This window comes from Microcebus murinus, chromosome 2 (assembly GCF_040939455.1).
Source record: "Microcebus murinus isolate Inina chromosome 2, M.murinus_Inina_mat1.0, whole genome shotgun sequence".
NCBI classification, from domain to species: domain Eukaryota; kingdom Metazoa; phylum Chordata; class Mammalia; order Primates; family Cheirogaleidae; genus Microcebus; species Microcebus murinus.
Window position 1 is genome coordinate 88183698 of NC_134105.1, and position 25646 is coordinate 88209343.

Genomic DNA, 25646 nt, shown 5'->3' on the forward strand with positions numbered 1-25646 from the left:
GCAGAGCTCGCCCGCCCGCCGGGGAGGCGAGGGAACGCGGGGCTGGGCCCGGGGCCGCGGCGACAGGCAGCAGCCGCGGCGGGGACCTAGGGCACGAGCGGCGGCGCAAGACCGTCGTGGGCCGCCGGGGCCGGGCCGGGGTCGGGGCGAGCAGCTACGCGGGCGCAGGTGGGCGATCCCACTGGGCGGAGGGGGCCGGGGGCCGGCCAGGCCACGGGCGCCGCGGGGCCCGCGGGCGCAGGTGGCGAGTGCCTGGAGCACAGGTGGAGGCGCGGCGGCAGGCTGCGGGGGTCAGGGTGACCCGGGAGCGGGCCCGGCTCTGGGAGCGGTGGGAGCCCAGGCGCGTCTTGGGGCGCAGCGCGGGGCCCCGCCGAGCCATCTAGGCGCAGGCCCCGCTGGGCGTACGGGTGGCCCCCGGGGACCGGCGCCTCGGCCCGGGCATGAGGCGCTTTGGGGCCGGCAGAAGCCGGAGGAGGAGCGGCCGCCGCTGTTGACCCGGCCGGCCGGGAGCGGGGAGAGATGCGGAGCCCGGCCACCGGCGCCCCCCTCCCAACGCCGCTGCCGCCGCTGCTGCTACTGCTGCTGCTGCCGCCACTACTGGGAGATCAAGTCGGGCCCTGTCGTTCCTTGGGGTCTGGGGGACGCGGCTCCTCGGGGGCCTGCAACCCCGTGGGCTGGCTCTGTCCAGCCTCGGCCTCGAACCTCTGGCTCTACACCAGCCGCTGCAGGGATACGGGGACTGAGCTGACTGGCCACCTGGTGCCCCACCACGATGGCCTGAGGATTTGGTGTCCAGAATCCGGGGCCCATATCCCCCTGCCACCAGCCCCTGAAGGCTGCCCCTGGAGCTGTCGTCTCCTGGGCATTGGAGGCCACCTTTCCCCACAGGGCAAACTCACTCTGCCCCAGGAGCACCCATGCTTAAAGGCCCCACAGCTCAGATGCCAGTCCTGCAAGCTGGCACAGGCCCCAGGAATCAGGGCAGGGGTAGGGTCACCAGGAGAGTCCACAGGAGGGCGTCGGAAGAGGAATGTAAATACAGCCCCTCAGTTCCAGCCTCCAAGCTACCAGGCCACAGTGCCTGAGAACCAGCCGGCAGGTACTCCTGTTGCATCCCTGAGGGCCATTGACCCAGATGAGGGTGAGGCAGGTCGGCTTGAGTACACCATGGACGCCCTCTTTGATAGCCGCTCCAACCATTTCTTCTCCCTGGATCCAATCACTGGTGCTGTAACCACAGCTGAGGAGCTGGACCGAGAGACCAAGAGCACCCACGTCTTTAGGGTCACAGCGCAGGACCACGGCATGCCCCGACGAAGTGCCCTGGCCACGCTCACCATCTTGGTTACTGACACCAACGATCATGACCCTGTTTTTGAGCAGCAGGAGTACAAGGAGAGCCTCAGGGAGAACCTGGAGGTTGGCTATGAGGTACTCACTGTCAGGGCCACAGATGGTGATGCCCCTCCCAATGCCAACATTCTCTACCGCCTGCTGGAGGGGCCTGGGGGCAGCCCCTCTGAAGTCTTTGAGATTGACCCTCGCTCTGGGGTTATCCGGACCCGTGGCCCTGTGGATCGAGAAGAGGTGGAATCCTACCAGTTGACGGTGGAGGCAAGTGACCAGGGTCGGGACCCGGGCCCACGGAGTGCCACTGCTGCTGTTTTCCTATCTGTGGAGGATGACAATGACAATGCCCCCCAGTTTAGTGAGAAGCGCTATGTGGTCCAGGTTCGGGAGGATGTGACCCCAGGGGCTCCAGTACTCCGGGTCACGGCCTCAGATCGAGACAAGGGCAGCAATGCCCTGGTGCACTACAGCATCATGAGTGGCAATGCTCGGGGACAGTTTTATCTGGATGCCCAGACTGGGGCTTTGGATGTGGTGAGTCCTCTTGACTATGAGACCACCAAGGAGTACACACTACGAGTGCGGGCACAGGATGGCGGCCGCCCCCCACTCTCCAACGTCTCTGGCTTGGTGACAGTGCAGGTCCTGGATATAAATGACAATGCCCCTATATTCGTCAGCACCCCCTTCCAGGCTACTGTCCTGGAGAGTGTCCCCTTAGGCTACCTGGTTCTTCATGTCCAGGCCATTGACGCTGATGCTGGTGACAATGCCCGCCTGGAATACCGCCTTGCAGGGGTCGGGCATGACTTCCCCTTCGCCATCAACAATGGCACAGGCTGGATCTCTGTGGCTGCTGAGCTGGACCGGGAGGAGGTTGATTTCTACAGCTTTGGGGTAGAAGCCCGAGACCATGGCACCCCAGCGCTCACTGCCTCAGCCAGTGTCAGTGTGACCATCCTGGATGTCAATGACAACAACCCGACCTTTACCCAACCAGAGTACACAGTTCGGCTCAATGAGGATGCAGCTGTGGGCACCAGTGTGGTGACGGTGTCAGCCGTGGACCGTGATGCCCATAGTGTCATCACCTACCAGATCACCAGTGGCAACACCCGCAACCGCTTCTCCATCACCAGTCAAAGTGGTGGTGGGCTGGTATCCCTTGCCCTGCCACTGGACTACAAACTTGAGCGGCAGTATGTGCTGGCTGTTACTGCCTCTGATGGCACGAGGCAGGACACAGCACAGATCGTGGTGAATGTCACTGATGCCAACACCCATCGTCCCGTCTTTCAGAGCTCCCACTATACAGTGAATGTTAACGAGGACCGGCCAGCAGGCACCACAGTGGTGCTGATCAGTGCCACGGATGAGGACACAGGTGAGAATGCCCGCATCACCTACTTTATGGAGGACAGCATCCCCCAGTTCCGCATTGATGCAGACACGGGAGCTGTCACCACTCAGGCTGAGCTGGACTATGAAGACCAGGTGTCTTATACCCTGGCCATCACTGCTCGGGACAATGGCATTCCCCAGAAGTCTGACACCACCTACCTGGAGATCCTGGTGAACGACGTGAATGACAATGCCCCTCAGTTCCTGCGGGACTCCTACCAGGGCAGCGTCTATGAAGACGTGCCCCCCTTCACCAGCGTCCTGCAGATCTCAGCCACGGATCGTGATTCTGGCCTCAATGGCAGGGTCTTCTACACCTTTCAAGGAGGCGATGATGGAGACGGTGACTTTATTGTAGAGTCCACGTCAGGCATTGTGCGAACACTGCGAAGGCTAGATCGCGAGAACGTGGCCCAGTACATCTTGCGGGCATATGCGGTGGACAAGGGGATGCCCCCAGCCCGCACGCCCATGGAAGTGACAGTCACTGTGTTGGATGTGAATGACAATCCACCTGTCTTTGAGCAGGACGAGTTTGATGTGTTTGTGGAAGAGAACAGCCCCATTGGGCTGGCTGTGGCCCGGGTCACGGCCACTGACCCCGACGAAGGCACCAATGCGCAGATCATGTACCAGATTGTGGAGGGCAACATCCCCGAGGTCTTCCAGCTGGACATCTTCTCTGGGGAGCTAACAGCCCTGGTAGACCTAGACTACGAGGACCGGCCTGAATATATCCTGGTCATCCAGGCCACGTCGGCTCCTCTGGTGAGCCGGGCTACAGTCCACGTCCGCCTCCTTGACCGCAATGACAACCCGCCAGTGCTGGGCAACTTTGAGATCCTTTTCAACAACTATGTCACCAACCGCTCGAGCAGCTTCCCGGGGGGTGCCATCGGCAAAGTGCCTGCCCATGACCCTGACATCTCAGATAGCCTGACTTACAGCTTCGAGCGGGGGAATGAACTCAGCCTGGTCCTGCTCAATGCCTCCACGGGAGAGCTGAGGCTGAGCCAGGCTCTGGACAACAACCGGCCTCTGGAGGCCATCATGAGCGTGCTGGTGTCAGGTAAGGAAGAGCACAGGTGGCTTCGGGGTGGGGCTAGCCTCTGGGGCGGGCCTGGGCAGCCGCTGGTGGTAGGAGCTGCTGACCCACCTCTCTGGCACAGGGGTGAGGGGGCAAGATCCAGCTTGGGAAGAAGCCCCAGGAATCCTGGCAGCTGACGCGGCCCCGCCTGCTGTCCCAGGCAGGGCTGGGCTGCTTCGGTTGGCTGCCCCCTGTCTACCAGCCTGTGACGTGGTGGGGGAAGTGCCGTGAGGCTGCCCTGGCTGTGGCTGCCAAGAATTGTGAGAAAAGGCGCGTGGAAGACTGGGGGTGGGGTGGGGTGTTGTGGAGAGGACTGTGGCCGAGGAGAGGCAGGAGGCCCCTCAGCACCCTTCATGCCCATCAGGGCATTCCTGTGATCTCATCCAGCCTCTGGCGGAGCTGAGGGCCACGGGGGCACAGGGTTGCCTGCCAAGGGGTCAGGACCCTGCGGTCCTCTTCTGGCCCCTTCAGCTCAGCAAGGAGAATCGGCTGTGGACTTTGTCTAGCACATTCTTTTCCCTCCAGGCAGAAAGAGCCTGGCCTGGCTTCCCCTTCAGAGCTCCCACAGGAAGTGAGGCCAGAACTCATTGTCTCTGTCCAAACAGACCCCACTGTCAGAGTCCGTGGTCTGGGGTCTGGCGAGGGGGAGGGGCTGCAATGAAGCCAGGGACAGGCCGGCAGAGGCCTCCTGGGCCCCTTGCCACCCATGGGCTGTTTTTAGGGTGCCAGGCCTTCCTTGCTGGCTACGACCAGGCCAGGCTCAGGGAATGGAGGGTTGTGGGGACCAGGATGAGCTAGGGGACTGCTGGGCTTTGAGGGCAGAGACCCCAAGGCACCTGCTCCAGTGGGTAGAGACCAGTCCAAGGGGTGTGGGAGCTGAGACAGGACCCACATTGTGGAATTCCTGCTGCTTGGCCAAGCGCTCAGCCTGCAGACTCCCAGGACAGCAGGGTTGGGGGAGGAGAGTTGAAGGGGTGGCAACGGCATTCTGTTTGTTTTCTTTTAATCAGCTATGGGAGTGAGAGGTAGCAGCAAGGAAGGGACCAGGCCCAAGGTACTGAGTACCTTCCCCAAGTTTGGAAAGAACTGGGACCCTCATGAGGGGCCCACTGTTAGCTGTACCCCTAGGGATGGGTCGGGGCACCTCTGCTCCAGGCAGCCTTCAGACACGTCAGGGAAGCGGGAAAGAAGAGTGTGGCAGGCCCCCCACTCCCACCAGGGAGTCTGGGAGAGTCAGGGTGTGGCCACAGTCCCCTCCCCACGCATGATCCTGGCTGGACAGATGCTTCTCCTGCCCCGCCCCTCACGGGGCCATGGGAACCAGGGAGTGTGAGCTTTTGGAGGCTGTGGACAAGACTTTGTGCTTCTTGGCGCTTCAGTGTCCCCTCCAGGAGGAGGAAGTGGGAGTCTGGAATTCCTGTCTGCCAAGTGTGTGCTCTCTGTGCTGGGGCACCTGAGACAGTGGGAAGGGCGTGGAGGGGAAGGACCTCTCCCTCTTGTCCCCCACCCCCAGCATGCCCTAGGTGAGTGTGGCCAGGCACTGGGGACAGGTGCAGAGGAGGACACCCACCCAGCCTCTCGTCTCCTCCTGGGGGTTTGCAGAGCCCCAGGTCTGGGCTTCCCTAGGCTAGAGGGGAAGGCTAGGGCAGCACCCAGGGCAGCCCACTGGCCTTTCAGCCCTGGCCCCACCCTCTCCCACGGCCCTGACCCTTGGAGGCAGTCACCACGGCAACCCCCAGAGTTCAGGGAGGCTGGGGTGAGGGGGAACTGTCTCCCACTGCCCCTTTGTTTTCCTTCTCTTGTTCTTTGTCTCTTCTTTCTTTCCGGCCCCTGCCCATGTGGGGCCCTTCAGAACTGCCTCTCCCCATGGCCCTCTCCCCGGCTCCCGCACGTCTCTCTCCTCCTCTCCCCATTGCTGGCTCTTTTCCTGGGCCTTTGTCTTCCCTGTTTGGTCTCTGTGTTAGTGCCTCTCTGTCTTCCCCCTCTCTCTTCCCTGTGGTTGCAGCTGCCCCAGCCTGGGCTGATGGCTCTCCTGGATCCCAAATTCCCCTTGCCTCCATTTCCCTCTGCTAGGACACACAGGAGCTCCTGTCCATGGCCTGGGCAGCCCCCAGAACAGCAGAGCCCCTCCAGGCCTCCAGCCTCCACTGGCACATGTGCTGGGGAAGAGAGGCTGGGACCCCAATTCCGCCACGGTCTGGGACCTGGCACTTTTCCAGGCTGAGCTGAGCTCTGGGCACAGGTAGTGTTCTCTGGGGTCGGAGGCCATCCCAACTCTTTCTTTTCTATTCAGGGGACAGCTCAGGCAGTCCACCCCCACCCCTATTCCCACCCTGCCTTTGCACCTGAGGGGTGACCCAGGTCAAGGGAGGTGAGAGAGACAAAGAAAAGAGTGGTGGGTTGACTGTTGAGGATGGGGACAATAGCAGAGGGGGCAGGTGGCCACAGATGGGGGACCAGATGGGAAGCAACAGAGACATGCTGGGAGAGGGGCACAGGCGGGGCCTGAGACGGTGGAGAGGGACACAGGGAGGAGTGTTTGTTCCCAGGGCTGAGGGTGGCAAAGTTTCTCTTGCTGATTGGCCTTGTCTGCCCCCTCTCCTCCCCTAATCAGTTAGGAGCACTGTGTGTGGAGTCTTGGGCTGCTTTCTGCTGGGAGAGAGTATCCCATCAAGGAATCATTGGGCAGAGGCACCAGGTACACAGAGCCTGGGCCAGCACCATACCCGAGCGCCCGGAGGCCTAAAAAGGGGAGGAAAGTAGAGCCTGAGGTCATAAATCTGGGCAGGCTTCCTGGAGCAGGTGAGCTTAGGGCAGGTTAGAAGGCTCGGAGGACTGCAGACTGGTGTGTAGGTGCACTAGGTAGGAAGGAGCAGCCTGTGCAGCGGCTTCAAGACGAGAGTGGGAGGAGCAGAAGTGGGCGAGGACAGCAGGCGTGCTGGTGAGAGCTGCGAGCAGGCGGGAAGCCGGCCGAGGGCGGCTGGGATGGGTGTCTGCCTGCAGCCTTCCCAGGCTCAGCTGAGCCGTGGCCGGTGTAGTCAGCCACCTCCAGTGGGTATGACACAGACGCAGAATCTGTTCCCATATCCCTCTCCTACTCCCACCCCACCCCAGGACGCTGGCTCCTGCCCATGCCTGCTAGGGTGAGCATTCCTGTTTGATATCTAGTCGGGGCCCCTTCCGCTGTGTTTTCAAGACCATTTCTTCTCTACGGAGACTGACTAGATTCCCATCTATGTCTCAGTGTTTGCTGAACACCTACTATGTGTAAGGCATTGTAGGAAATAAAAACATGAACATCCTTTATAGCCCTGCCAAGCTTTTGCCTCCTCCCCTTGGCTCCCAGCTTTCATTCTGGAGCTAAGAATCCATTCCGGTGTGTTTGTGCACTCAGGTGTGTGTGGTATTTCTGAGGTTAGGGAGTGTGGGTGGAGTGAGACACCAGCGAGTTGTGTTAGTACTTCGCTGTTTATAAGTGAGTCTGTCCGGGGTATGGCAGGCATTTGGGTCTAATATGGTGAGCCAAGTGGGTGATGAGGAGCTCAAGGCCTTATGGCTAGAGAAGAGACTGGCCCAGTGGGCCCTGGGGTCTCAGGTGGAGAGCTGCGCAGGCCCTTCCATCTCTGCTCCTAGTTCCCCCACCCCCACTCACCCTGTCTCCAGCATGGAGGGGTGGGTGGTGCTGCCACCAGTTAAGGTGGCTTAGCTGGATTTCCTGGGGTGGGGCCCCCCAGGCTACCCACAACAGAGGGGAGAGTTGGGCAGGATGAATGCTTTGTGCCTGGCGTTGCCATGGAGATAGTGGGCCGTGCCCAAGCAGCTATGGGCTCAGTGGGAGGGGGCTGGGTGGCCCACTGACCCAGTTCCCTCCCCCTGCCTGTCACAGTGGGGGAGTTGGGAGCACAGCCAGGGTCAGGATTATCCTAGTGCTGAGGCATAGAGGCTGAGGGCACAGGGCGAGGATATCTGTGGGTCTCGCAGGGTGCTCTGGGCCCTGTAAAGAAGAAAAAGAGGAAGTAGGTTCCTGTGCGGGCAGCTCGGACTCTGGTATAAGGGGGCAGGAGCCATGACTTGGGCAGGGAAGGTACACAGACACTGCAAGGCCTGCCGCGCTTCACAAGAGAAGGCTTTGGGAAAGTATGCCAAGAGAGCCGAAATCTCATCCCCTTAAGCACTTATGGGGGCTGATACCTCAACGAGTGACTTACCTACAGGGGACAGACCTCTCTGGGCACCTTTCTGCCAATTAGGAGGGAGGCTTTTCTTGGCGCGTGGTGCAGGAGTGAGCCGTCTCCCTCCTCCGTGTGCTCCTGCTCAGGGCCCGGCCACAGCTGCCAGGTCCGGGCTTGCCAGCCCACCCCAGGCTGGGTCCTGACCTGTGTCGCCTCTCCGCAGATGGCGTGCACAGCGTGTCGGCCCAGTGCGCGCTGCGGGTCACCATCATCACTGACGAGATGCTCACACACAGCATCACGCTGCGCCTGGAGGACATGTCTCCGGAGCGCTTCCTGTCACCACTGCTCGGCCTCTTCATCCAAGCCGTGGCGGCCACGCTGGCCACGCCCCCGGACCACGTGGTGGTCTTCAACGTGCAGCGGGACACCGATGCCCCCGGCGGCCACATCCTCAACGTGAGCCTGTCGGTGGGCCAGCCGCCCGGGCCCGGGGGCGGGCCCCCCTTCCTGCCCTCGGAGGACCTGCAGGAGCGCCTGTACCTCAACCGCAGCCTGCTGACGGCCATCTCCGCGCAGCGCGTGCTGCCCTTCGACGACAACATCTGCCTGCGCGAGCCCTGCGAGAACTACATGCGCTGCGTGTCCGTGCTGCGCTTCGACTCGTCCGCGCCCTTCATCGCCTCCTCCTCGGTGCTCTTCCGGCCCATCCACCCCGTCGGGGGACTGCGCTGCCGCTGCCCGCCCGGCTTCACGGGCGACTACTGCGAGACCGAGGTGGACCTCTGCTACTCGCGGCCCTGCGGCCCCCACGGGCGCTGCCGCAGCCGCGAGGGCGGCTACACCTGCCTGTGCCGCGACGGCTACACCGGTGAGCCAAGGGAGACTCTGTGTCTCAAGCACAAAGCAGGCTAGGTGACAGGGGGCCCTCGTTTCTTTCCAGGGCCAGGCACAGTTAGTTACACGGGGCATTCATAAATGGCACTTGCTCTTTCACAACAGCCCGTTGAGGAAGGCAGAGCAAGGAGCCTCTCCTCACTACACAGGGCACACCTAGCGGCAGTAATTGAGGTCAGTGCTAGCGCCGGAGCCAGTCTGCTTGGGTGCGTGTCCCAGCTTTGCCACCAGTAGCTGTGTGACCTTGAGCAAGTTACTTAACCTTTCTGGGCCTTGGTAATTTAACATGAAGATAGTGAACCTACTTAGGTCATAAATTGGTTGTGAGGATTAATTTAATTTGATACATGGAAAGAACTGGCCCTTAGAAAGTGTTGGCTTTGATTTGAGGGCGACTTGAGCTTGGGCGACTTGCTCTAGGTCTCATCTCGCATCTCGATTAGAGATGAGGCTAGGCCTAGAACCTGGTCTCCCCAGCTGCTGATTGGGTTACTGTTCTGGCCTGCAGCAAGCACTTTTCTCCTCAGGCGTTTAGGTGGAGGCACATGAGAGCTGGGCAAACCGGAGGGGTTTAGGTTTGGGGATAGGCATGCTCAGGCTGCCCCTGCGCAGTCCTGGGCAGAATGGCTCCATTCCTGCCTGTTGCTGGTGAAAGAGGGTCTTGGCTGGGAGGCCTCCCTGTTGGCCTATGAGCCGAGGCCTGTACGCTTCCTGTCCCAGCCTCTCTCTGGGACCCCTACTGCCTCTGCTCCTCACCCCTCTCTTCAAGCTCCTGCTTCTCAGGACATTCCCTGCCCCCCCTTCCCATGTGCTCTTCCTCCCTAGATGCCTCAGCTCTGCTCCCTGTCCTCCCCAGCCATGCCCACTGGCTCTGCCAGCCCCAGGAGGCAGGCCCCACTCCCTTCCCTGCTGCATCTTTCTGACCAGAACTTGCCAGACTTGACTCCTCTCTGCTGCTGCTGAGGGTGGGAGGGAGGGGAGGGGTGGGCTTGGGGGAGGGGAGGAGAGTCTTTGTCCAGGAGGATGGAGGGGGTTGCTTATAGTAGGCGAACAACAGTTTCCATGGAAACGAGAGCCAGTCACTAGGCACAGGAGCCGAGAACCTATCTCTAGAATCTGGGAATGGGGAGGGAGAGAAAGGGCTGGATTTTCCCATCTGATGTCGCTGGGATTTTCATCTCTTCCACTGAATCCTTGTCTGCTCCCAGTGTTCGGTTCCCCACCCTCTCAGCATCTCCCATGTGCACAGAGGCCCTCAAGTCAGGACCCCAGGGCTCAGGGTGGGAGTTCTCTGCCCCATTCCTGGGAGGACCCAGCTTCTCTCCCCTGCCCCCTATAACCCTGATGAATCCAAGTGGAAGCTGGTCCCATCTCCAGGGAGGAAAACTGATCTTGGTGCCTGACGGGGACAAAAGCAGCAGCGGAGTGGGGGTGGAGTGCAGGGACTGGCACAACCCTCATGCTGTCCTGCTGGCCCTTCCCCTCCATGCACATTTACTCCTGCCAGGGACCAGAGCATCCCCAAGATTGCTGGGTAGCAGGATGCTGAAGGCTACTGGGATCTGGGCATCACAACCAGGGGCCCCAGCAGGCCTGTACTTATGAAGCCCAAATAGGGGTAGGAAAGGGACCAGGAGCTGCAAGGAACTCGCAGGGTTGCTGTGGGGGGGGATGCGAGAATGGCACAGTAGGCCCAGCACCCAGGAAGAGCTGTGCTTCCTGGATCCAGAGACGATGGGCACACGAGAGGAAGCGGGGCTGCCCAGGGGATTTGGGAGCATTATAGGGGTCACAAGAGGTTATAGGAGATATCACCGGGGGGGGGGGGGGTAGTTCCACTTCCCCTTCCCCTCCTCAGGTTCTTAGTACTCACTCACCTTTCCTCTTGCCCAGGTGAGCACTGTGAGGTGAGTGCCCGCTCAGGCCGTTGCACCCCGGGTGTCTGCAAGAATGGGGGCACCTGTGTCAACCTACTGGTGGGCGGTTTCAAGTGTGACTGCCCATCTGGAGATTTCGAGAAGCCCTACTGCCAGGTGACCACGCGCAGCTTCCCTGCCCGCTCCTTCATCACCTTTCGTGGCCTGCGCCAGCGCTTCCACTTCACCCTGGCCCTCTCGTGAGTGGCTGGGTGCTGGGAGGAGGGAGGGGGCCTGGTGGGAGGCTGGGGTGCGCCTGTGCTGGGATACAGTGGGAGGTCAGGCAGCGATGGTGCTCGGCGCCGGTTGCTGGCAGAGCCAGGTCTGCTCTGGGGGTTGCCTGTGCACTTTGCCAGCGGACCTTCCTTGCCCACCAGGGACTGCTTGTCACTTCTCCCACCCACCTCCAGGGTGGGAAGCCCGGATGCCAGGGTTCTCGTTTGGGCCCATCTTCCACATTCAAGCCCCATGGCCCATAGTCTTGGCCAAGGTGTCAGCCCCCTGGAGGGTCCTGGGTAGGACCGGGTGCTGGCGAGGCAGCTGGGGTGCTAGCATCCAGGTGGGTGCACCATTCCCTGCCCCCATCCCCAACTGCTGCTCAGGTTTGCCACAAAGGAGCGAGATGGGCTGCTGTTGTACAATGGGCGCTTCAACGAGAAGCATGACTTTGTGGCCCTCGAGGTGATCCAGGAGCAGGTCCAGCTCACCTTCTCTGCAGGTGATCCCGGGTGCCCATGTCCCTGCCCATCTTCCAAAGGCCCACATCTCAGCCCTGACCCCAAGCCCTGCCAAAACTAGGCCCAGCCCCAGCCATGAACACCCCCCACCCATGCCATTCTCAGCCTTCCTCTGGTGTCCCAGCTCACCTGGTCTCTTCCCCAGGGGAGTCAACCACCACTGTGTCCCCATTTGTGCCCGGAGGCGTCAGTGATGGCCAGTGGCACACGGTGCAGCTGAAGTACTACAATAAGGTGGGTATGGGAGGGGGCAGAGGGGTTGGAAGGTTCTGTTCCTGGCTCAGGTGCTAACCCAGACCTGGGTGGCTATCTTCAGGGGGCTGGCCGTGGCACTTCTAGCTGACAGGAAGGAAGTGGGTGGGGACTGCCACTTCACTGGGGCATTCCCACCCCACTGGGCAGTGCTCCATGCCCTCTGTTTCATTAGGCAGGCACAGACTGAGATGGACACTGAGGAAGGTGGTTAAGCACATAAATCCTGTCTGTACACACGCTGTATGGGTGTACACAAAGGTGCGACAGGTGTGCTGGCCCGTGAACCTAGTGGGCCTCCTGCCCACCCTTTCCCTTCTCTGTTTTTGCCTGTCCTCAGCCACTGCTGGGTCAGACAGGGCTCCCGCAGGGCCCATCCGAGCAGAAGGTGGCCGTGGTGACCGTGGATGGCTGTGACACAGGGGTGGCCCTACGCTTCGGCGCTGTGCTGGGCAACTACTCCTGTGCTGCACAGGGCACCCAGGGTGGCAGCAAAAAGTGAGCAGGGGAAAGGGCCGGGGGGTGGGAGGAGGCGCGGGGCCAGGTCGGGAGGGGAGGTGGAGAGGGTGGGCTTGAGGGGGTTCCAATGTGGGAACCAAACTAGATGGGGGCCCTCCCTCACCTTGGGTCCCTTAGGCCCTGCTCCGTCTTGGGGAGGGGTCAGGATCGTGGGATTAGAGCAAGGCCTTGTGGGGGCGGTCTGGGAAGGGCGTGGGTATGAGACAAGAGCAGCTCCGGGTTGGAAGTGACTCTCCTTCCCTTGGTGCTACCCTGTAGGGTCCCTTGGCTCTTCTCCTGCCTAGGCCCTTCCTCTCCCTGGCCTGGTGACAGGGCATAAGGAAAGAGGAGCGCCAGAAGCTCCCAACCCTTCCTCATGGTCACCTCCTTCCCTTTCTGCCCCTCCAGGTCCCTGGATCTGACAGGGCCCCTGCTGCTGGGTGGGGTGCCTGACCTGCCTGAGAGCTTCCCTGTCCGAATGCGGCACTTCGTGGGCTGCATGAGGAACCTGCAGGTGGACAGCCGGCACGTGGACATGGCCGACTTCATTGCCAACAATGGCACTGTGCCTGGTATGGGGGCTAGGGGTGGGACAAGGCTGGGAGCCCAGAGACAGAGGCCGTGCCTGGTGTGGGGACACCAGAACAGGGGATCTCAAAGCCCTCTCTAGCTACTGCCACAGGTTTTCTCTTTGGCAGCCCAGCCTGGGACCACTGAGCCCCCTTCCCTCCATTCCAGGCTGCCCTGCCAAGAAGAACGTGTGTGACAGCAACACTTGCCATAATGGAGGCACCTGCGTGAACCAGTGGGACACATTCAGCTGCGAGTGCCCCCTGGGCTTTGGGGGCAAGAGCTGTGCCCAGGGTAGGAGAGGCAGCCATCAGTGGCTGAGGTCTGGGTGCTGCCAACAGTCTGGGAATGCTGGCAGGGCCGGGGCAGGCCGTGGGCAGGGCTGCACTGAGCTGGGCTGTGGGTGGAAGAGCGTGTCTGGGCAGTGCCCCGAGAGGGCAGCACAGGAGACAAAGGGCCCAGTCAGAGGCAGGCCTGGGCACAGGGCGGGGCGGGCCCAGGGCAGGTCAGTGCTCTGGAGGGCGGGGCTGATGAGGGAGTGGGCGCTAGGTAGGCAGTGCCCTGCTTCCAGTGGAGCCACTACTGGGGCATCATGGCCCCTGGGGCACTCTGCGGCTCCGCCCTTCAGAGCCTGCCTTTATCTGCCTCCCCAGAAATGGCCAATCCACAGCACTTCCTGGGTAGCAGCCTGGTGGCCTGGCATGGCCTCTCACTGCCCATCTCCCAGCCCTGGCACCTCAGCCTCATGTTCCGCACACGCCAGGCCGACGGTGTCCTGCTGCAGGCCGTCACCAGGGGGCGCAGCACCATCACCCTGCAGGTGATGCAGGGAGAGGTGGGGGCAGGCAGGCCTTGGCCTGGCCTGGCTACAGTAGCCTGCAGGGTTTGGACAGAGGTGGCTGGGGGTGTGTGTTGGGGGAGGGTTGGATAGAGAGGCGGCTGGATTAGTTTGGTAGGTCAATGCTGCCACCTATTGGGCATGAGAGAAATAGGCCCAATTTTCTCTGTGGCCCCAGTGGGGCAGCATGTTAGGCTTGGTGGTCCAGGAAGGGGGACAGTGGGCTGGAAGAAGAGTGACTAAGGCAATCTGCTGACCCTTCTTTTTGTCCTCCTGGTGCCAGCTGCGGGACGGACACGTGGTGCTGAGCGTGGAGGGCACAGGGCTCCAGGCCTCATCTCTCCGGCTGGAGCCAGGCCGGGCCAATGATGGCGACTGGCACCATGCACAGCTGGCACTGGGAGCCAGCGGGGGCCCTGGCCATGCCATCCTGTCCTTGGACTATGGGCAGCAGAAAGCAGAGGGAAACCTGGGCCCCCGGCTACATGGGCTGCACCTGAGCAACATTACGGTGGGCGGAGTGCCTGGGCCAGCCAGCAGTGTGGCCCGTGGCTTCCGGGGCTGTTTGCAGGTGAGCAACCTCCCTGGCCCTGCCATCCCCACCGCCACCTGGAGCCCCGCTCCACTGATGGCCGACACTGGCCCTGTCCCTCTAGGGCGTGCGGGTAAGCGAGACCCCTGAGGGTATTAGCAGTCTGGATCCCAGCCGTGGGGAGAGCATCAACGTGGAGCCAGGCTGTAGCCTGCCAGACCCCTGTGACTCGAACCCGTGTCCTGCCAACAGCTATTGCAGCAACGACTGGGACAGCTATTCCTGCAGCTGTGATCCAGGTATGCTAGGGACCCAGGGCTGTGGGGTAGGTTAGCTAGTGCCTGGGGTCTCACTGTGGCTCTGCTGTATGACCTGGGGCCAATCATATCACCTCTGTGAGCCTTAGTCTCCTACACTGCAAAGCTACAATCTGCTGGTCTGGTGGAAGGAAGTAGATTAAAGGTGGGTTTGAGGGAAGACAGTGCCAGAGCAGGGTGAGGATTGAGCCTTTCTGGTTCTTGTGGTCCCAGGTTACTATGGTGACAACTGTACGAACGTATGTGACCTGAACCCATGTGAGCACCAGTCTGTGTGTACCCGCAAACCCAGTGCCCCCCATGGCTATACCTGCGAGTGTCCCCCAAATTACCTTGGGCCATACTGTGAGACCAGGTAAGTGGACCAGAGCATGCAGCAGCAGGTCCCAGTGGCTGCAGCTCATCTCAGTGTGTCCCTCAGAGCCCCGAAAGCCTTGCTGACCTATGGCCAGGGTCAGAAGGGCCACACGTAGCTAATCTGTGTGGCAGAGGGAGCTCACTCCTGCCTGGGCCTCTCTCTGCAGGATTGACCAACCTTGTCCCCGTGGCTGGTGGGGACATCCCACATGTGGCCCGTGTAACTGTGATGTCAGCAAAGGCTTCGACCCAGACTGTAACAAGACCAGCGGCGAGTGCCACTGCAAGGTGACACCCCTGACCAAGCCTCTACCATGGCTGCCTGGGCCTCTGTCTACACCTCTGGGGCCCCAGAGGGAGGCAGTGGAGATGGGCCTTCGTGCAGAGAGCTGAAGGCTGTGTGCCTGTGCTCTAATGGGCAGGGCAAGTGGCTATTTGTCTTCATGTGTCTGGGGTGCAGGGGCAATGAGGACCAACATGTAACCGGTGAGCGCTGGGCCCTCTGTAGAGGTTGTTTGTAGCCTGTTCTGATTGCCCGGCATCTCACCAATGGGTTCAGTTCCAAATCATTGCCAGTTGTTAAATATTTTGAATACCACTCTTGATGGGACCAGAGATCAGGGAGCCTCTCTCTAGAGGGGCCACAGCTGAAAGGCTCCATGAGCATCCAGGGCAGAGAGCCTTAGCCAGTGACACCCTTCCTCCCTCCTCTCTCCCAGGAGAACCACTACCGGCCCCCTGGCAGCCCCACCTGCCTCCTGTGTGACTGCTACCCCACAGGCTCTTTGTCCCGAGTCTGTGACCCGGAGGACGGCCAGTGTCCGTGCAAGCCAGGTGTCATTGGGCGCCAGTGCGACCGCTGTGACAACCCTTTTGCTGAGGTCACCACCAATGGCTGTGAAGGTGGGGCTCCTGGCATGGGTGGGCAGCCCTCCCCACTGTGCGCCAGGTAGCAGCATCCCAGGGAAGCCAGGAGGGGCTGGGCAAAAGCCTGAGGAGCCTGGGGGAGGGTTGGGGGCCCCGGGCAGAGCTGCAGATGGGGAGCTGCTCCAGGGTGACTGTGTGTTCTTCCCTGCAGTGAATTATGACAGCTGCCCACGGGCGACTGAGGCTGGGATCTGGTGGCCCCGTACTCGCTTCGGGCTGCCTGCTGCTGCCCCCTGCCCCAGAGGCTCCTTTGGTAGGTGCTGGAGGCCCCAGGTGTGATATTGAGGATGTCGCCTTTGCCATCAGTGTGGTGAGGGCAGGAAGCTCCTGGCTGCAGATCCTGGGACCCTGCTTTCTGGCCTCTAAGTCCTGGAGACTCCATGTCCCACCTTTCTTGGCTCACTGTTTCCCCCTCTCCCAAGGTGGCCCAGGCACATCTACATCTCAGACTCTTAACAAAAATGCTGAAAAATGGGTAGGTGCAGTGGCTCATGCCTGTAATCCCAATACTTTGGGAGGCTGAGGTGGGAGGATCACTTGAGGCCAGAAGTTTGAGACCAGTCTGGGCAACATAGTGAAACCCTGTCTCTACAAAAAATAGAAAAATTAGCCGGGTGTGGTGGCATGCACCTGTAGTCCCAGCTACTCGGGAGGCTGAGGCAGGAGAATTACTTGAGCCCAGGAGTTTGAGGCTGCAGTGAGCTATGATCACGCCACTGCATTCCAGCCTGGGCAACAGAGCAAGACCCAGTCTCTAAAAATAGCTGAAAAACCTGCATTGTGCTCTGCACAGGTGCAGAGGGTTGGGTGCTAGAGTTTCAAAGATGAATCACACAGGGTTTGCATTCTCAGCTCACCACCTAGTACTGGAGTTATGCCACCAGCAAGTCTGGGGAGTAGGGGTGTTGGGTGCTATCCCAGGGGACCCAGCCCCACAATGGGGGCTGGTGCTGGCCCCTTGGATTGGCAATGAGCAGCATTCATAGGCAGGGAGTGGCAGAGAGCACAGGTGGGGACTCAAGGAGGCCCTATGCCCCATGCTCCCATAGCCCTGCTTAGACCGGTCTTGCAGAGATTTTTGGCTCTAGTGTTCCATACACCTGTCTTCCTCTTTTACCTGGGCTGCGAGAGGGCACAGCTCTTATTTGTCTGCTGCCTCTGGCCCAGGAGGTGCTGGCCCCCTCAGCCAGGTCTCAGGGGTGTCCCCTGTGTCCTATGTGTCTCCCTGAGTGCAGCCCTCTGGGTTTCCTTCCCTCAGGGACCGCTGTGCGCCACTGTGATGAGCACAGGGGCTGGCTGCCCCCAAACCTCTTCAACTGCACGTCAGTCACCTTCTCAGAGCTGAAGGGCTTTGTAAGTGGACCCTTCATCTCCATCTCCTCCCTCTCCCTTCTCGCCCACCCAGAGCTCACTAGTCCCCACTGCCATCTTTGAGAAAAGGGATTGTGAAATCCCAGCCTCTGTGTTCCTGGGGCCCCACCTGGAGAGGCCGTCTCTCTCCTTTGCTCTCGAGTTCTAATCCTGCCCTGCTGCGCTGACCCCTGCCCTCCACCCTTCCGTCCAGGCTGAGCGGCTGCAGCGGAACGAGTCGGGCCTGGACTCGGGGCGCTCCCAGCGGCTGGCGCTGCTGCTGCGCAACGCCACACAGCACACAGCCGGCTACTTTGGCAGTGACGTCAAGGTGGCCTACCAGCTGGCCACGCGGCTGCTGGCCCACGAGAGCGCCCAGCGGGGCTTCGGGCTGTCTGCCACGCAGGATGTGCACTTCACCGAGGTGGGGCTTGGAGGAGGCTGGGCTGGCTGTTAGGTGGGGGTCACGGTGAGTGAGCCTGCTCCTGGAGACCTGGGGGAAGAGTGGGGCGCTCCCTACCTCACCCTCGGGGAGTTCCCACCTGGCGCGAGGCCTCTGTGAGATCCCGCGAGCCATGGCCCTGCACTCGGGGATTTAGAGCACCTCTCCCAACCATTTCCGTGTCAAGGTGCCCATAGGAAATAACGATCGTATGGGACATGGTCTGACCCAGAGCAGAGGCCTGCCCACTGTGACAAGGGCTGGGAGGAGCAGTTCCTCAGGACATCTGTGTGGGTCCAGGCACAGGGGCTGGGAAGCTCTTATTTAGAGTAGGGAGGAAGGTTAGAGGCCCAGTATCCGGTGACCGGGCGGGCAGTGTGGCCCAGGGGGCTTCCCAGGGGTGGCAGTGGTGAGTGCTGAGGGACGGGCATGATGGGTGGGGAGCGCAGACTGGTCTGGGCACAGGCGGGGGCTTGGGGGCGGGGATGACAGGTGTGGGCTGCGAGCACACCCACTGTGACCACGCCCACCCCAGAATCTGCTGCGGGTGGGCAGTGCCCTCCTGGACGCAGCCAACAAGCGGCACTGGGAGCTGATCCAGCAGACAGAGGGTGGCACCGCCTGGCTGCTCCAGCACTATGAGGCCTACGCCAGCGCCCTGGCCCAGAACATGCGGCACACCTACCTAAGCCCCTTCACCATTGTCACGCCCAACATTGGTGAGGCTGGCACCCAGGTCCGGGAGGGGTTTGTGGAGAGAGCCCCCCTCAAGGGCGGCCATCTCAGGGCCTGCCTGCCTCACCATGTCCACCCTGTGACCGTCCCCCTCCCTAGTCATCTCTGTAGTGCGCTTGGACAAGGGGAACTTCGCTGGGGCCAAGCTGCCCCGCTATGAGGCGCTGCGTGGGGAGCGGCCCCCGGACCTTGAGACGACAGTCATTCTGCCTGAGTCTGTCTTCAGAGGTCAGTGGGGGCCAAGGGCCAGGTCCTGGGGATCTGTGCAGACCCCACAGAGGGCAGGCCCCAGCTGAGTGTGACAGTGTTCTGCTCCCAGAGATGCCGCCTGTGGTCAGGCCTGCGGGCCCCGGAGAGGCCCAGGAGCTGGAAGAGCTGGCACGGCGGCAGCGGCGTCACCCGGAGCTGAACCAGGGCGAGGCTGTGGCCAGCGTTATCATCTACCGCACCCTGGCTGGGCTACTGCCCCACAACTACGACCCGGACAAGCGCAGCCTGAGGTCAGTGTCTAGGGGACAAGGGATGGATGGGGACGTGTGTTGGCAGGTGTATGCTGAGGCACAGAGGGGGTCTGGGGGAGCATCTCCCAGTCTGTGCATCTGCCCGCCTCAGAGTCCCCAAACGCCCGGTCATCAACACGCCCGTGGTGAGCATCAGCGTCCATGACGATGAGGAGCTGCTGCCCCGTGCCCTGGACAAGCCGGTCACGGTGCAGTTCCGGCTGCTGGAGACGGAGGAGCGGACCAAGCCCATCTGTGTCTTCTGGAACCATTCCATCCTGTGAGCCTGCGCTGCCTTCACCCCCAAGGCTTAGGCCGAAAGCCCAGCCCCTGAGCGTCCCTGCTCACCATCCTTGTCTCCCTGACCCTGCCTTCCTCATGCAGGGTCAGCGGCACAGGCGGCTGGTCAGCCCGAGGCTGCGAAGTCGTCTTTCGCAACGAGAGCCATGTCAGCTGCCAGTGCAACCACATGACAAGCTTTGCCGTGCTCATGGACGTGTCCCGGCGGGAGGTTGGACCCACCGGGGATGGCCGCGGAGCTGTGGGTGGGAGCCCAGGGCACTGGGCTGGGCACTCAGACCCTGCCCTTCCTAATTCCTCGGCCCCCTGCCACCCACCCTGCAGAATGGGGAGATCCTGCCACTGAAGACACTGACATATGTGGCTCTAGGGGTCACCTTGGCTGCCCTGCTGCTCACCTTCTGCTTCCTTACTCTCCTGCGTGCCCTGCGCTCCAACCAACACGGCATCCGACGGAACCTGACGGCCGCCCTGGGCCTGGCTCAGTTGGTCTTCCTCCTAGGAATCAACCAGGCTGACCTGCCTGTAAGAAGCCCCTACCGCCCAGACTCCTTCCCCAACTTCCAGCGCTCTCAGGTTCCCTCAGGGTCCCTTCCCCAGCCCCCACTTGCAATCCCTGCTCCTGCAGCATTAACGCTGGTAAGGAGCCCAGCCCAGCGCCTGGCCCACGGTGTCCTCTTCTCCAGCTCCCCCTGAATCCCCCAGCATCCCAGAGGCCCCCTGGCCCAGACTTCCCAAAGTAGCTCTCGACACTCAGGCCCTGCTCCCCTGCACGAGCTGAAGCAGAGCCCAAGCTCTGGGTGTGCCCCGGGCACTGACCCAGTGTGGCCTGGGCCTGCAGTTTGCCTGCACAGTCATCGCCATCCTGCTGCACTTCCTGTACCTCTGCGCCTTCTCCTGGGCTCTGCTGGAGGCCTTGCACCTGTACCGGGCGCTCACTGAGGTGCGCGACGTCAATGCTGGCCCCATGCGTTTCTACTACATGCTGGGCTGGGGCGTGCCCGCCTTCATCACAGGTACCCCACCCCCATCCCAGGCCCTGCCGCCCCCACCCCAGGGGCTGGTCCCCTTCCTGGAGAAGACAGCATGGGCAGATGGTGGGTGGAACCCTTCTCCATGCTCCCTGCCTGGCCCACTGAGCCTCCCTGCCTACAGCCCTGTTTCCCAGGCCCCTGATCCCCCTTCCCCTGTCTCCACACTCCCAGGTCTAGCTGTGGGCTTGGATCCTGAGGGCTATGGGAACCCTGACTTTTGTTGGCTCTCCATCTATGATACACTCATCTGGAGTTTTGCTGGCCCAGTAGCTTTTGCTGTCTCGGTAAGTGCTAGGAAGTGGGTTGGGGGTGAGCAGACTGAGGGTGTCCTCAGGATCCCCTTTACAAACAGGATCCTAAAGGGATCTATGAGGCTGCAGGGCCCTATGCAGTGGGGTACAAGCTGTCTGTGCCCTGGTGATCCCCTCTCTCCCTTGCCTAGATGAGTGTCTTCCTGTACATCCTGGCGGCCCGGGCCTCCTGTGCTGCTCAGCGACAGGGCTTTGAGAAGAAAGGCCCTGTGTGAGTATGGGGTGGGGCTGCCTGGGCAGTAGGCGGGCACCAGTGTGGGAGGCCTCGTGGCCAAGACTCACAGTCTGTCCCGCTCCCCAGCTTGGGCCTGCGGCCCTCCTTCGCTGTCCTGCTGCTGCTGAGCGCCACGTGGCTGCTGGCGCTGCTGTCCGTCAACAGTGACACCCTCCTCTTCCACTACCTCTTTGCTGCCTGCAATTGCATCCAGGTACCTGCCCTGGCCCATGGAGAGGGGCAAGCATGGCTGTGGGGTGCCTGAGTATGCTCAGACTGTTGCTGCCTCTTGCCTTCCAGGGCCCCTTCATCTTCCTCTCCTATGTGGTGCTCAGCAAGGAGGTCCGGAGAGCACTCAAGTTTGCCTGCAGCCGCAAGCCCAGCCCTGACCCTGCTCTGACCACCAAGTCCACCCTGACCTCGGTGAGGGAGCTAGGAGAGAGGCGGAGGGGTATGGGGAGGCCAGAGGCCCAAGGAGCCTGTTCTCTGTACTCTTGCCCACTCTCCTCCTTCCTTGTCTCCATCCCTCCATCCCTCCTTGGAAGGAAGAGGAGTGGTGAAATGGCATGTGTGGCCTGGGGAGGAGACCATGCAGGGTGTAGGGTTTTGTGGGAGATGGGGCTGGAGAAGGTAATCAAGTAGTGAATACCCCACACCTGACACTCTCTCATGAATTTTGATACATTTCCTGTCTCCCAGGATACTCTTAGGAGACAACTCCTGGTACTGTCTTTTACCAAAAAGCTCTTATACAGCAAATGCAGGGTACTTGGGGTGTGCAGGGCTGGCACAGCTAAGGTGGAGCTATGACTACTGCCAGACCCCACTATGGGGCAGCAGAGATGTGGGGCCCTGTCTTTCAGACCTGGCCATATGGGAGGTAGAACTTAGGGCACGTTCCCTCCACCATTCCACTTCCCAGCCTGGGCTATCCCTTCCTGCTCCCCCACTGACCAACTTCTCTGTTCCCTGCCTAGTCCTACAACTGCCCCAGCCCCTACGCAGACGGGCAGCTGTACCAGCCCTATGGAGACTCAGCCGGCTCTCTGCACAGCGCCAGCCGCTCGGGCAAGAGTCAGCCCAGCTACATCCCCTTCTTGCTGAGGTGAACCCTGGGGATGGGAGGGCTGAGGAGGGGAGGAGAGGACCATGCCTGCTGGACCCAGGCCAGCCAGCTGCTGGGAGCTGAGTAGCACATACTGTGGCTGATACTGGTGGTAGCTTGAATTAGAAGCATCAAGGGACCCAAGGCAGGGACCAGGATCCCAGAGGAGAGAAGAGAATGGGATTCTGGGCAAGGAGCCAAGCTGACCCCTCCAGCATGGTCTTGTCTTCCTAGGGAGGAGTCCACACTGAACCCTGGCCAAGGGCCCCCTGGCCTGGGGGACCCAAGCAGCCTGTTCCTAGAAGGTCAAGACCAACAGCATGGTGAGGACGGAAGACCCTGGCTGCCCAGTGGGGCAGCTGGCTTTCGCTGAGGGTGGGTAGAGGTGGGTGGGCTGGCTGTGATCTCTTCCTGGCTTTCCAGATCCTGACACAGACTCCGACAGTGACCTGTCCTTGGAGGATGACCAGAGTGGCTCCTATGCCTCCACCCACTCCTCAGACAGTGAGGAGGAGGAAGAGGAAGAGGAGGAGGAGGCTGCCTTCCCTGGAGAGCAGGGCTGGGATAGCCTGCTGGGGCCTGGAGCTGAGAGACTGCCCCTGCACAGTACCCCCAAGGGTGGGCCAGCACCGGGGCTGTGGCATTTTGGGCTGCTGGGAGGGCAGAGGCCTGGAGTTCTTGAGCAGCAGGCTAGAGTGGTGACTCTCCTTGCCCTCTGCCCTCTGGGCCTCATCTACTTCCTTTCCCTGCCAGATGGGGGCCCAGGGCCTGGGAAGACCCCCTGGCCGGGAGACTTTGGGACCACAGGAAAGGAGAGTGGTGGCAGTAGGGCTCCTGAGGAGCGGCCACGGGAGAATGGAGATGCCCTGTCTCGGGAGGGGTCCTTGGGCCTCCTTCCAGGCTCTTCTGCCCAGCCTCACAAAGGTGAGTGGGGCACCCCCAGCTGCACACTGTCCCAGTTAGCAACCTCATGCCCCACATCCCACCCCATGGCTGCTGGCTTTCTAGGACAGCCCCCTGCTCCTTCCGCCTACGTGTTATAGCGCCTGCCTTCCACAGGCATCCTCAAGAAGAAGTGTCTACCCACCATCAGCGAGAAGAGCAGCCTCCTACGGCTACCCCTGGAGCAGGGCACAGCGTCTTCCCGGGGCTCCTCAGCGAGTGAGGGCAGCCGGGGTGGGCCCCCTCCCCGCCCACCGCCCCGGCAGAGTCTCCAGGAGCAGCTGAACGGGGTCATGCCCATCGCCATGAGCATCAAGGCAGGCACGGTGGATGAGGACTCGTCAGGCTCCGAGTGAGTGTGGCTGGGTGGGCGGGACAGGGTGCAGCCCTGCAGAGCTGCCCCCAGAGCTGCCCCCAGGCCCCCCCAGGCCACTCTGGTCGGCAGTCAGAGGACAAATGGGCTGCGCGGTCCGGCTCCCTTACTACAATGTGCCCGCACACCATGGTGCCCTGTGGGGTGGGCCACCCTGTCCTGGCCCTGTGCATCGCAGCCCAGCATAGGGCAGAGTGAGGGAGGATGGGGAGCTGGGGGTGCTTTTCTGTTTCCTTCTTCTGGTGAAAGCTCTCACTCTCTCCTCTGTTCCAACTAACCTCTGTCTGCCTTTTCTGCCACTTTCCTTTCCTGCCTCTCCAGATTTCTCTTCTTTAACTTCCTGCATTAACCCCGGGCCGAGCTCCTCCGCCCGCGGCCCCCTCCCTCCCCAGCCGCGCTCATGCCCGCTCCTGTCTTGTGCTTTATCCTGCCCGCTCCCCATCGCCTGCCCGCAGCAGCAGCGACGAAACGTCCATCTGAGGAGCCCGGGCCTTGCCGGGAGGGGTGCCCGCCCCACCTGAGGCCATCTAGTGCCAACTCCCTCCCCCACCATCCCCCTCACTGCACTTTGGACCCCTGGGGCCAACATCTCCAAGATAAAGTTTTTCAGAAAAGAGGAAAAAAGAATTTTAAAAAAAGATCTCCACTCTTCATGACTTCAGGGATTAATTTTTTTTATACGCTGGAAATTGACTCCCCTTTCCCTTCCCAAAGAGGATAGGACCTCCCAGGATGCTTCCCAGCCTCTCCTCAGTTTCCCATCTGCTGTGCCTCTGGGAGGAGAGGGACTCTTGGGGGGCCTGCCCCTCATTTGCCATCACCAAAAGGAAAGGACAAAGCCACACGCACCCAGGGTGTCGAACCCTGTGGGCTGCACCCGGGCAGGCCTCAGAATGGCGAGGGGTCAGAGCAAAGGGCACGCCTCAACTGCCGGTGCCTCCTCTCCCAGGAACTGAAAAGCCCTGTCCGGCGAGGGGGCAGAAGGACTCAGTGCCCCCGGACCCCCAAATGCTGCATGAACACATTTTGAGGGGAGCCCGTGCCCCCAGGGCGGCAGGGCTGCCCCAGCCCCTCTCCTTTTCCTGGGCTCTGGCCGCACCCCAGCCCAGGTGTTTGCTCAGTTTGCTGACCCAAAAGTGCTTCATTTCTCCTGCCTGCCCCGCACATGGGGCGGGCCAGTCATGTGTTCAGTTGCGCTTCTTTGCTGTTGTGTGGGTGGGGCGGGAGGGAGAGTACACGCAGTGCTGGCCCAGCTGCCCTGAGGGGCCTTGAGCATGAGTCTCACGTTTGGGTTCTGGTGTCCACTCACCCACCCCCAAAATCAGACAAATGCCACTTTGTCTGACCTGCTGTGGCCTCTGAGACATGTTCTATTTTTAACCCCTTCTTGGAATTGGCTCTCTTCTTCAAAGGACCAGGTCCTGTTCCTCTTTCTCCCTTGCTCCATCCCAGCTCCCTGTGAAGAGAGAGTTAATATATATTTATTTATTTGCTTTTTGTGTTGGGATGGGTTTGTGTCCTGTCCCAGGGGGTCTGATGTGGCCATTGCAGGTTGGGTGTGTCCCAGCAGCCCTGGCTTGGGGACCTAACGCCCTTCCCCTTGCTCCAGGCTGTCATCTCCCCACCTCTCCTCCCCGCTCCTCGGTTTTGCCAACTGCTATTCATCTGAGTCACCATTTATTCTAAGCATGTATTCCAGACTCGTCACTGACTTTCCTTCTGGAGCAGGTGGCTAGAAAAAGAGGCCGTGAACAGGGAAAAAATGTTCCTGTGTCTCATTTGTAAGGCTGGCCTCTGGCTTTTCTGCCATGGATTCTCCCCCTGCCCTTTCCCCTCAGCAATTCCTGCAAAGGGTTAAAAATTTAACTGGTTTTTACTACTGATGACTTGACTTAAAAAAATACAAAGATGCTGGATGCTAACTTGATACTAACCATCAGATTGTACAGTTCGATTGTTACTGTAAATATGGTAGAGTTTTGTTGTTGTTTTTTTCATTCCCCATACTACTGAATAAACTAGTTCTGTGTGGGTACAGTGCTGTCATCATGTGCTTCTGTGTGGTACCCTGTCCTCCCACAGGGTGGGAAGCCTGGTCTCTGGAAAACAAAAGAATAGGCAGCTCCCCACCCCCACACCCAAAGCCCCACCAGTTCATCAGGGGGACTCAGATACCAACTGGCTGATAAGCTTGTCCCTCTGCATAGAACCATGACAATGCTCCCCAAATAGCCTCATCAGCACAAAGCCACGTCCTGGCATTTCCAAAGAAGAAATAGTAAGGCCGGGCGTGGTGGCTCACACCTGTAATCCTAGCATTTTGGGAGGCTGAGGCAGGAGGATTGCTTGAGGCCGGGAGTTTGAGGTTGCCGTGAGCTATGATGATGCCACTGCACTCTAGCCCAGGTAAGACCCTGTCTTCCCAGGCAGGGAAGGCTAAGTTGAGAGGCTGGTGGGAATTTAAGGTTGCTAAGTGACTAGGTACCTCC

At 60.8% G+C, this 25646-nt stretch overlaps 1 protein-coding gene across 1 annotated transcript; it reads left to right on the forward strand.

Annotated features, from left to right (window-relative positions):
- Positions 1–25192, forward strand: CELSR2 (cadherin EGF LAG seven-pass G-type receptor 2). Its single transcript, XM_012751559.3, has 34 exons — positions 1–3820; positions 8234–8881; positions 10801–11023; positions 11426–11541; positions 11706–11794; positions 12153–12310; positions 12719–12882; positions 13049–13174; positions 13534–13700; positions 14002–14289; positions 14375–14549; positions 14781–14922; positions 15092–15212; positions 15644–15827; positions 16003–16104; positions 17110–17204; positions 17416–17625; positions 18179–18362; positions 18478–18606; positions 18698–18878; positions 18991–19158; positions 19263–19389; positions 19503–19703; positions 20020–20194; positions 20384–20496; positions 20655–20734; positions 20825–20951; positions 21038–21160; positions 21715–21842; positions 22077–22165; positions 22266–22460; positions 22596–22766; positions 22902–23136; positions 23479–25192. The coding sequence occupies exons 1-34, from the start codon at positions 520–522 to the stop codon at positions 23504–23506; spliced, it is 8763 nt and encodes a 2920-aa protein (XP_012607013.2). The 5' UTR covers positions 1–519; the 3' UTR covers positions 23507–25192.
- The last annotated feature ends 454 nt before the right edge of the window (positions 25193–25646 follow it).

Bases quoted from the DNA above. Each gene is read 5' to 3' on its own strand.
- CELSR2 (XM_012751559.3), top strand. From the start codon at position 520: ATGCGGAGCCCGGCCACCGGCGCCCCCCTCCCAACGCCGCTGCCGCCG. The intron at 17,626-18,178 runs GTGGGGCTTGGA...CGCCCACCCCAG, and splicing joins AGGATGTGCACTTCACCGAG to AATCTGCTGCGGGTGGGCAG. The intron at 18,363-18,477 runs GTGAGGCTGGCA...CCCCCTCCCTAG, and splicing joins CATTGTCACGCCCAACATTG to TCATCTCTGTAGTGCGCTTG.